This window comes from Habropoda laboriosa, unplaced genomic scaffold (assembly GCF_001263275.1).
Source record: "Habropoda laboriosa isolate 0110345459 unplaced genomic scaffold, ASM126327v1 scaffold541, whole genome shotgun sequence".
NCBI classification, from domain to species: domain Eukaryota; kingdom Metazoa; phylum Arthropoda; class Insecta; order Hymenoptera; family Apidae; genus Habropoda; species Habropoda laboriosa.
This window is the reverse complement of record NW_017100692.1, coordinates 101,947-114,387: the sequence shown is the minus strand read 5'-3', so window position 1 is coordinate 114,387 and position 12,441 is coordinate 101,947. Positions and strand designations below refer to the sequence as shown.

The 12,441-nt window shown below is 34.4% G+C and overlaps 1 protein-coding gene across 1 annotated transcript in view; it reads left to right on the top strand.

Annotated features, from left to right (window-relative positions):
• Window positions 1–8,305: 8,305 nt before the first annotated feature.
• Window positions 8,306–12,441, top strand: part of LOC108576933 (trace amine-associated receptor 9) — a 31,451-nt gene continuing 27,315 nt past the window's right edge. Inside the window, exons 1-2 of the mRNA XM_017940009.1 lie at window positions 8,306–8,527; window positions 8,905–9,030. Coding sequence (XP_017795498.1) covers window positions 8,312–8,527; window positions 8,905–9,030 — 342 coding nt within the window. The 5' untranslated portion in view covers window positions 8,306–8,311. The remainder of the gene's footprint in view (window positions 8,528–8,904; window positions 9,031–12,441) is intronic.

Here is a 12,441-nt window from a genome sequence, read left to right as displayed (position 1 = left end):
AGTGGTCGCTCATTTACGAAGAGCGTACACATACGCCCATCTAATACACAGAATTCATTAATTCGTTTTCACACGTAAAATATCGTATTAAATTTGATCTAAATACAAAATTTATTTTCACAAATAAAATATCGCTGTCGCCTGAAAATCAGGCAACACCAGAATACACCAGACACTCGACTATCGCAAAACAATTGATTTTCAATCATACGTATCTTTATTTTTACACCAGCGTTGAATAATAACTGTCTCGTCCAATACACATCGAACACTTCTTTGTCTGAAGCGTGCCGTAGCGAAAGGGTTAAGTGGTATCCCTTGTACCAGTATTAGCAATACCATGTTTCAATGGTAATATTATCTGATCTATCGAGTTGTATGTGAAAAGTATGTATGTTTATGTAACTTGCTCACGCTCATGTATAATGTATACTCTAATGGATTTCCATGTAATCTTCAACGTGGGAAACGTACCTATATTATAGGAAACATTTAAAGGTAACCAGTTTCTGTAAATGCAATTTCACGCCTTACAACGGAAAGATTTTAATTTGCTATGTAATTCAGTGGTGTTTTAGTAGGCCTAAATATGTCAACGAATGTTCGACGTTTGGCAAAGTGGATCACTCTGTACCGATCAGTAAAGGCCGAGGACGAGGGCGTATAGAGGGTAGCAGTCGAGGAGAATCGCGTGGGAGGATGGGTTTTGGCATAGAGAAGCGTGTCGGTGCAGTAGGGGGAGAATGGGTGTTCTCTCCCGAGTGTTCGGCTGTCGGGAGCAGCCAGACAAGTAGCCAGTGCGCTGTCAGCCTTCGCGTCGTCGTCACGTTCGTGTATCCCTATTTATCTGTCTCATTTAATCATTGCAATTGTGACTTTCTTTCGTTGTGACTTTCTTCTCGTCGACGTATCCGACGTATCGCGTTATTATTCGACGCGAATTAGTCGCGTGTAATTCGTTGTTTAACTTATTTCTGTGATTCCGTGTGCGTTACGTTCGTAATTACATTGACAATCGTATAGAACTTCAGAGTGTTTTGAGTGGGCTATTTAAGTTTCGCGAAATATTTTCGTCGCTTTTGCTATTTTAAATTGGTCCGTTCTGTGGTGACTTTTCACGTCTCTTCTTGAGAATTGTCACGACTAACACTGACATTATCTTTTCGCACGTGACGAGTGTTTCCTCTTATTCAATTAAAAATCTTTTCAATAATTCATGCAGAGACTTGTATATAGAAGAAGGTACGTACTCGTATTTGATACATACATTTGTATTCATAGCGTATTCACATTTATGTATATTTTACAATACAAAATTACGATTACAATATCGCATTAATTTAAATTTCATTTGTGACAAAATCGACGATTATTAATAAACTGTCACTGTACATTTTTAGTTTTGAATCTCGTGTTATTTGTCAACTCTAATATTAAATACCAAAAAAAAAAAAAAATGTACTTTATCATAGATTTCTTTTTTTTTTGGAAATGTATATTAAATAGTTCTACCTATTATTGAATAATATTTTTCTTTCATTGCTTCTGCATACATATTTGAGTGAATCTTTGAATGGGAATTGTTTTTTTTTTATTGTGTTCTATATTTTGAATTGGTTAATGTTGTATTTTAGAGGTTACATATTAACGAATATCTACATGCCATTATATATATTACTTTAATCTCAAATTTCTTTCTATGGATAGTGTATTTATATTTGTGTTTGTTCATTACCTCACGTTTTTCTTAATTTTACTATTTACACACGCACGTGCGTTACTAACATCTTCAGTACTTTAGTTCGAAAGAGTATGTTGACTCCTACAATTTAATTCAATACAATTTAGATATTTTCGATAATACAATATACAGTATTTGCCAGGTAACTTGTACATCTTGAATATCTTCTAAAGAATCCATTGCTTGGAAGATCGTTGCGTACGAAAGATGTACAATTTCGAGAAAGGCATCTTCTTTGTAAATAGATATGTTTCGGAAATTTTGAGGTTAACTTCGTTTGTTCAAACACAATGTTTCATTTGTTAAACGTTAAAAAACAACCGAATTTAAGGAAAAACTTAACCAATACTGTTTGTAAATCTAATGCTTCGCGAGATATATTGTATTTCACAAACATTCGTTTCACGTGATATTTACCTAAACGTATTATTTCACCGAAAACAATACCGACAGAGGTACTTACTTCGCAGTATCAAAACAAAAGTCTGCACAATGAAAGTTTTGCGAAAATATGAAATCGCAAAATATTTTTCAAGAGCATGGTAGCAAAACAATAAAATAATTGCTATTACATAATGTCCCTAAACAATTTATTACACCACTTCAGTCTAGAATTTATGGCATATCTTAGACGTACACATCGGAAAAGAAATATATCCGATAAAAATGACTTAAAAATGGATATCTTGCAGAGGAACGGGTCGAAAATCTTATTCGGTACCATAAAGAATCTTACATATACAGAGTGGTTCGTAATTTATGGTAGAAATGGGATCAGGGAGCTTTTATAGCCGAAAATAAGACGAAAAATAAGAATGATAAAATTGCGTCGGAAGCTTCGTTTTCGAGGAAAATGCATTTGAAAATCAGTCGAGTACGCGTGCACCGAACAAATGACTGGCATTACGGATCTCGCTACAGACCGCTACTGTTTTTCTGCGCGATACATTGTATCGGATACAATGCCGTGGCTTATTTACTATCAGAATTGTCACATGTGTCACCGGTATTAACTATCAGTTTCTACCGAACAAGCGACATGACACGACATTATAGTAAGGAAGAGTATACGGATATGCTTCTTGCATTGGGAGTATGTAATGGAAATGCATCTACCGCGGCACGCTATTACCGTGAACGATATCCTAATTGTCGCCAACAAAATAATTTTGTTTATTACTGCCACTTTTTTTTACGTTTATTATGTTCCTTCGCACACCTTAAAAACGAATTAACAGTTTCTTCTGAAATATCAGTTCATGACCACTTCAACTATTTTTATTGCTTAAAAATATGAGTTTATTTGTTGCGTTCATAGTGTTTTGTGAACGCATATATGTAGGTCCATATGAGTCTATCGTCCTCAAAGGGTTAACAGATAAGTATTGATAGTAAATAAGCGTTGGTATTTTATCGTGTAAAAAAAGAGTCACAGTAGCGATCTATATTGAAATCCGTAACGTCGGCTACCAGTCAGGTGCACGCGTACTCAATTAATTTTCAAATGCATTTTTCTCGAACACGAAGCTTCCAACGCTATTTTGATATTCTTGACTTTTGTCTCTCTTTGAGCCGTAGAATCTCTCTGACACCATTTGTACCATGGATCATCCTGTGAAGTTAATTCCATGGAGACTAGAAACAATTGAAAATGATAGGAGTTAGAAGCTGTGGCTTGTATATGAGGTGTCCGGCTATACTTGGAAATTTCACTCATTTTAAAAAAATATAACTTCGTAATAACTAAAAATGGAATTCAGCGACGAGTTATGTGCTATTTTATTGGCACAACTCATTAATTTTATGCATCGTCGAGTATAAAGAAGAGAAATAGAATCAGCAATTTACGTATGCTCTCCAAAAAACTTGTGTAATTATCGTTAACCTATATTTTTATTGTGCAAACTTCTTTTTCGTTGAAATATATCTACGCGAAAGTTTTTGTCAAATAATATAAATTTCAGGGATTAGAAAAATATTCGATATCTAATGAATAAATACGGCTTTCATTTTCAGTCTAGACACTTCTTTTTTTTCTTGTAGAAATTGTACTTTAACACGATTACACAATTTTATATACAGGGTGTTCGGCAACAGTTGGTAGAAAACTTAAGGAGTGATTCTGCAAGTGAAAATAAGACGAAAATGAGGAGTAACGAAAGTACGTTGGAGGTTTCGTTTTTTAGTTATTAATAATTAAAATTTGCGCCTGAAGTAGGCACTTTTCGTGCGCCAGCCGAGTAGCATTGACGAGGGGTAGGTCAATGTCGCACCGCGCAAAGAAAGACACGTTTACCTACTAGTAGAAACTGTCACAGGGGCTGACATAATTCTCCGAACACTTCAGAATGAAAATCCAGCGTGAATCGTGGAACGCCGCTAAACTCGCGTACTCGTAAAAATTCACAAAGGCTTGTCCAAATTCGCCCAATGGAATTTTCGAGTAGAAAGGGTGAATGCCCTTTTAGTTAAAAAATCCTCTCGCAGTTGTCACATACACGCACGCACAGCGATTGTCTCGGTTCACAAAAGTGGACAAATACTGTTACAGTCTTTAAAAAAGAACTACCGCGAAATTAACAAGTAACATTTTACGAGCACTTTTGCAAATCGCACGTGCGACGAAGTACCCGAGCATAAACTAAGCTAAATTAACTAAATTAAACTAAACAACAAGCTAAAGTAAAACTAAAAGTTAAATACAATTACAAGTTGAGGAATACTGTTTTAGAATTTTTGGAATTTTTTTTACTATTATCAAGTGTGGATTCCCTTCTCGAAGTAAATCCCACGTATTATCAGACACATTGTGTGTATAATTTTTATGAAGCTTCGTTTGACGAATCCACGACGAAAGGGCTGATCATATTACATTGAAGGAAAGCGAGATGGAACAGTAGTGTATATACACGATGTTGGAGACACGTCTGACAGATCAATGACAAGGAGAGGGAGAATTTTGGGCGTCCTATGACTCATCCAGTAACGAAGACTTAAAGCTCTATATTATTTCAGAGATCTTCGTGAAAATATTCTTACAATAATAAATCATAAATGGTTTATCAACGATCATGAGTTTGAATTGCAACCTCACTTGTATTCTTTTTTAACATAATAATTTAATTTAGTGACGATTTTGAACTAAGTAAAAATAAGAGAATACGCGATAATTATCGATAAAGAAAGTAGAAGAAGAGATTTCTTTGAAAATTGGAAATTAACGAATTTACGTACATGCATGTGTATGTGTAAAAATAATGTTAATCAGGTCGAACCTGGAATTATTTTCAACGAGAGGCACTGTAGTCAACTATACCACATTAGCAGTGGCTTTATTGAGATGTAACGAAAAATATACAGATTTTAATTTCCATTAGTTGATGATTTATTAAATGGGCGAAGTTATCGCTTGCATTTGTCACGCATGGTTTGTCATCCGTAGCTGTGGTCGAATGTTAAATGCGTGATGATCCGATTTTAACCGTGGAAAGTGCGATCATTCACGAGCCATTTCACATCAAATCGAACGAGAATTGCGATCATAGTCGGCAAATTTTTCTCGAACTCGGTACGCTTCTTAATTATCTCGATAAACTAAATTATTCGCAATTTTAATCCCTATCTCGAACAGTCTTTTAAATATTCTGTGTGAAAGTTTTGAGAATTCAAGATCTGCTTAAAGATAACAACTTTTGTTTATAATTACATTAAAGCTGCAGTCGGCTGGAGAAATCAAACGAAACTGGAGAAATTCAATTAAAAATTGATGCATTAATAATTTCTTTTAGTTTCATTTTTAATCGTCAGACGCTACGTTTTAGCACAATTAGGGGCTTTTCGTAATGCTGCGCATTATTTACGTACATTGTAGCCGATAAAGCGTGACATTTTGTTTGCAACGTAAAATGCTCATATGTGCAGGGAATATATAAATATTAAATTGATAAATGCACGTTATACAATAAATATTATAATACATTGTGTGACATTAATATGACATAATTCCGAATAATTTGTATTGCAATGAAATAAATGACGTTTCATGACAAAAAGATAATAATATATAAGCAAACTTATATAGTGTCCGAATATTTTTAAGAATAACCCTATCTCTACATTTTAAACACTTTATGCACATGAGCATACCGGTGAACAAATTAGGAATACAACACGTCACTATTGAAGATGGTTGCAATACATATTGCATTAGCTTCGAATTTCAATCGAATTAGTAATATCGAACGGAAATTTGCGACGTTAGATCGATTTGAAAGAAAATTTTCAAATTGAGAGTTCGAAATTGGCGGAAATACTTAAAAAACGTAAATGCAGAAAATCGATAGTACGAGTTGAATAATGAGGACGTACGTAACTAACGAGCCGGAACGAGTCTCAGTGGCCGTAGGTTTCGCAATAATTAAAAAGGGGTCGGTATACCCTATATCATGATTTGCCTCCGGACATTCCTCCTTTCTCGTAGCAGTTCTCTTTTTTTTGTCTTTACTATAATTGTTTAAGAAAAAGATTTTATTATAATCGTATAAAATGGCTACAATGCTGTATATTCAAGATTTGTTTCGTGCAAAGTGGGACTATTCGTGTTGATACTGCTTGAATATGTTTCAATGGCAACAGCATCGAGTCTAATTCTTTCTAATTGTCGATTTTAATATTGTGTTCGTTTGAAGATCTGTTTTAACATGCACGAAAATAAGAAGATATCAAAGAACGTATTTACACGTCAAATTCAATTATTTTCAAATCATTGTCAGGTTATAATAAATTTGGCGATGATAGATGAAACACGTAACGCTAATACAGAGATTTATGCATCTACAGAGAATATAAAATAGGAAGGTATTGGGATAAAATGTGCGGATATATAAATTTATTTAAAACAGCTATGTAAGTTTGTTAAATCGAATAATACAATATAAAATATTGGCTAAATAATAAGAAATTATTGGTAAAATTTTAGAATAAAATTGGTTATTACATTGTTTTACAATTTCAAAATCTGAAAAATTAGATTTTGTAAAAATGTCCTTTTTCAGAATTCGTTGATTTTTCAATGAATAAATATCACTTACTTGTTAATATAAGTAATTACTATGCCTGAAATTATTATTTTCGGTATTTGTTAAGTAGAGAAATGAAAATTGAAGAACTTCGTTCTACGTGTAATCCCCTGAATCGATAGCTATTTTCCCTTTATTTCTTCAAGATAGCCAGAAATTTACATCGGAGAAGTATGAATCCTGTTGTTCCGAACGACTCATTGCTAATGGTTATGAATATGGAAATCTGTGTTAATTCAACAGAATCACCCTTTAAAATTTCTCCAACAAGTTGCCAAGCACCCCTGTATATTTAAAACGGTTAGAGATCAGCAAAGGCGCCTTGAAACAAAGTGAAATGATATTAGTCACTCTACGTTCCTATATTAATTTCATATATTTTTCTGCATTAATACCTTTCGTTAATTTTTGGGTAACAATTATCCGTAAATTCTTTCGTTCTTCATAAAGAAAGCTACATATGCTCAAAGATTATTAGCCTGAAAGTTATTTCGATTTTAAGTTGCAAATTTTTAAGACCACAGTTAAACATTTTAAGCAAAATGAAAAATTCGACTTCACTATCCAGACAGATCGATCTAGAAAAGCGCGTAAATGCAATGCAGAAGTACACAGCGTTTAATACCACTTATGAGCTTTCTCTTACGACGTCTTTTCTGTTTTTAATCGTTTGGAAAATGTAGCCTGATCCATATACAGAATAATGCGAACAATGATGATTAGCTTACAAGGGAACATCGCTAAGTGATAATCATCGATATCGATGAAACTTTGGTAGTACTAAAAAAAAGGGGTAAAAATCACCCTCAACGATGAGAGTAACAGACATATTTGGTCAAAATTATCTATTATTTTTTATTTCTCAAATTTGTTGTTGAAAAGTACAAAATCTACCAATTTACACTATTCCTCTATCTCTAATACTTTCAAAATATTAGACCAAATATATTTACTATCTCCAGTTTCGAGGACGATTTTCGTCCCTTCACTGTGGACTGTGGATGTAGTTTTTGAAAACTACTATACACTAAAGTTTCGCCAAAATCGGCGAATATCACTTGTTAGTAAATTCAGTACACGACCAGCTTACTAAATAAATGTTATTTTTGTCTGTTGCAGCTACATTAAGAACATTCGTGCCTTGGCATCACGCACCATTTGAAAATACTGTCTTGCAGTGATTAGCAGTTGCAAGTGAAAATATTCGATGGAGTAATTCGCGATTGTATATTACGAAAGTGTTTGATTCGCGTCGAATGAATCTGGTGGCTATCAGAAAAGTAAAGCAATTCGTTTTTCGACAATGAAGCAAATCACTATAGTGACCTTAAACGGTTGGAAAACGAGCCGAACGGGGCTGGCAGTAAAGCAGAGATGAAATCTTGCCGAGAAACACGTTTACCGGCCCAGTCTCGCACGAGACGTGAATGTCTCGTCTGGGCTAGGAGATTAGACACGATTTTTCAAAATAAAAAGATCAATCGAAAGGAAAATGGAACACAAGCAGACAATCTTGCTTGCACCTGCGTTAAGCAACAGCAGCTGCTGGCGAAGAGACACGTCCGAAGCTGTTTGGACTGGTCCAGGAGCTGGAGAATTGTTTCGCGCCACACTAATCCTTCTACTCAGCCTTGGTATTCTTTGTGCGAATTTGCTAGTGATATGCGTCCTCAATAGCAGACGATACAGCAAATATATACACGCACAGGTTAGTAGAACGTTTTTATTCGTTCTTCATTTCATTCATTTCGCATATGTAAATACAGGATGACTCGCATAACGCGTCCACTCCCAAATAAGTCCTAAAATACGTGTTTCACATAGAAATTGCACGGTATCGAACGGAGCGTATAATGTTGAAAGCATTTTTCTCAAATAACCTATTTGTTCACGAGATATTAAGGTGATCTTGAAATTTTGGAATACAGTACATGTTTGTGTCAAAATTTAGAAAGAGCAGCGAATTTTCTCTAAGAAAGTATTAAAGCTTTGTTTGTCCCAAACCTAAAAATTCATTTGCCTAATGAATAATACCCCAACAATGTAATCTAAACGATCAACAGGTTCTCTTCAACTTGATTGCAGCCAAGGTATTTGCTGACGAGTTTGGCGAGCAATAACCTCGCCATTGGTCTCCTGGTTACACCATTCGGCTTTCTCCCTGCTGTTTACGGGTGTTGGCCTTACGGTGAAGTCGTCTGTCAAATACAGGTAATACTGTAATATATTTATACAATTTCACGCGTAGTAGAATGCACGTGTTAAAGTCTACTATCTCCTTCTCGTACTATGCATAAATATTCACACTCGTATGTGCATCTTTTGTGATCGTAAAAATGTATTTGTAAGTAAATTTTGGTATTATGAATTTAGAACGCATTAGTTAAGAAGAAATAATAAATATAATTTTTTTTTATTGATTATTCGTTTTCAAATTAAATAAAATTTAAAAAGACAATTAGGTGTTAATTATTTCGTGGAAAAGAAAATATACGTACAAGAGTAATTAGCGCTATTTTGCTTATATACGATTTACGGTGGGGATTTATTGTTAGATTGAGTGTTGCCAGAGAGTGTTTACAGACGATCGATGATTACTTGTAACTCGAAGTCAGGCAACTATCGGGTGCAAACAATTCGACGTTGCGTTGCTTTAAGAATAGGAGCATTGTTCCTAGACGATCTAGCTACAGAGTGGGGAAGAAGAAGGTGCCTTCTGGTAAAAGTACTGTGAGAAACGGCACGGGACTTACCTCAGAACCTTCATCGAGAAACAAAGTTAATAAAAAGTTTTTCCATACGACCATAAATAATTGAGATACTTAGGTGTTTCCATTTAAACGTCTCACCCTGTATACACAGGATGTTCGTCCACACCTGGGAGAAATTTTAAGGGGTGATTTTAGAAGTCGATATAAAACAAAAATCAAGAGTAAAAAATTTCAGTTTGAAGCTTCGTATTTTAGTTATTAACATTTAAAAATATCCCCGTAATCCAGCAAACCTTCTTACACCAACGAATATACGGCACATTGAGACACAGGGGGTACAATGATCCTCAAAACCAACGGCACACGGCCGACATTTTACCTCGTATAAGTCGTAAAGTTGAAGACAATGACGGCACTATTGTTTGTTTCACCACGACGCAGGTGCATGTCGAAGAATTCTTCAAATATGTATTTCATTCTGTACTGCAAACACAACGTATACTATGCACACACAACTCACTGAAAAACAATCACTATACACTACAGTATTCACATTCCCAGGTGCACACGCGAAATGAGAATGAAAAAAGAAAGAAAACTGTATAAAAATAAATTAAACCTGTACTAACCCCTTGACGTATGACTTCTTTTTCTGACTATGCATCTAAGCGTCAGTTATTTACTATTTTAACATTATATTAAATAAGAAAAGTTAATGTATCGTAGATTAATTAAATTTACCAATCTTCTGTTTTCTAAATTAGATCGAAAATTGGAATTAAAATTAATTTTTGTTACCGATATGACTGTTTTTATCAGATCTTGACCAAAATCTGTGACTCGGCAAGGGGTTAAATGTACACTAAAATATGTATAAGAAATGAAATTTATCTGATTAGACTAAAACCAAAAACTAATTAGCTTATTACTTCACACCTGTAAAGTCACGTATAATTGGAAGAAAAAGATGAAAATAAGTGCTATATCGGGTCGAGTGTCTCTTCAAAACTTTCGCTTTCGTCCTTCGATTCTGTCCTTCATTTTTACTTCAACTTCGTTCAAAATTCGGATACGTGTGTTAAAGTCGTATTTTGTGCGTTCTTCACATATGCAATGTACACGTTGTGTACCAACAAACTTAAGAAGAATGAAGAACATTTTCCTCTCCAAGTTAAGTATGTAGTCTCAAATACGACGTGCCAAAGACGACATCATGATTCGATGAATCAGTGATGTCGGTGTATCCATAAAGTAACGACCACGAAGAAAGGAGTGCTAGGTGAGAGACGTTAGAGGGTACTATACATTTAAGATGGTTGCCATGGTGACTGTTGGAGTACAGCCAGGAAAAAGCTCTGATAATCTGGAGGGTCTAGGATCGGCCTGGCCTCATTTCGAGCTATCCTCGAGACACTCCCGAGAGACCTTAACCGAATATTTTCACCACAAACGAATTTACTCAATCGTTCCTCGGGACAATTCACGGCCTTTGATTCTTTACACTTACTTTTACGAAAAATCAAGCTAATCCTCATTTACCAACGACAGAATAAGTACGTTTTCTGTTTTCAAGAAAAAACCCTTTCCCCGAAAACAAGAATACTACGCTCACATAAAAGAACTGAATTTAACCAGAAACCTGCAAAATAAAAATTTGTTTATCTATTTTCGGGTGGTAAAGATAATATTCTGCGTTTTAAAAAATTACTCAAAAATTTCAAACTCTTCTGAGTAAAATGAAGATAAAATCGTGTTCCTACGATTAATAGCGTTGGAGATAAGGATTCATTTAGGATATCTCGACAAGTCAAAATTGAAATTTTCATTAACAGTAAGAAATTCACCTGTGAGGAAAAAATCCGTGCTTTATGTTTCAGTGTGTAATCTACATACACAAATTTACGGGAAAATCGATAAATATTTTACAAGAGAAATGCAAAAAGGCATAATAATTTTTAATATTTTTTGAAAATACAAAATTCGTCAATTTACACCATTGTCTCTAATAATTCTCGAGGTATTAAACGAAATATATTTACTGTCCCCAAATTCGAGGGTGCTTTTCACCCCTTCAACGTGGACTATTGTTAATAAAACAGAAAATACTCGTCGAATATTTTTTTGAATCCTACCATATACCAAAGTTTCAACAAAATTGGCAATTGTCACTTCGGGATGCTCCCTCGCAAGTGTTGAAATTCTACGTTACATAATTTCGAACTTCTCAGTTACAAAATTATGAAACACGTAAGATGGCATACAAATGACTCCGTAATCAGTAGGAAAGACTAATTTCGAAGTAGGAAGGGAGGAAGTAGAAAGAACGTGATAACAAGGTTATCATCGAGAACTTCGATGCGGTGTAAGTACCGGCGGGTGGAAGAAATACCGGAAAAGGTACCGACTGCAGGAAGCACAGCTGCAAATTCCTGGTAGTGATAATTTCCTTAGTGTATGAACAGGTTGCTGACATTTCCCACCAATTTTTCTTTAATTTCCGGCAGGAAATTCCTGAATATGTAGAAGTTGCTGTACTACAATTTAATGCCACAGGAGAGAAAACAGGCAATAATTGAAACACCACATGCTACCTATTAAATATCCATTATCAATATCATTGAAATATTTCCTAACAATTTTGCATACTATTACGAAAAATTTATTTTTGACGAATATGAAAATACATACTCGCATTGTAATTTAATAAAAGCTATTTCTATAAATGCTACTACAAATTTTTATTTTATTTCAATTTTAGTGTTATGATTTTTAATATTTTTCGACATTGACAATTTTTAAAAATTCATAGTAGAGGTATATTAATTCTGAATTAATTGTTTCAGTATATTATTTCTGTTAAGTACATTTATTTGGGTTATTGTTTTACAGAGAAATTTGAAGTGTAATATGT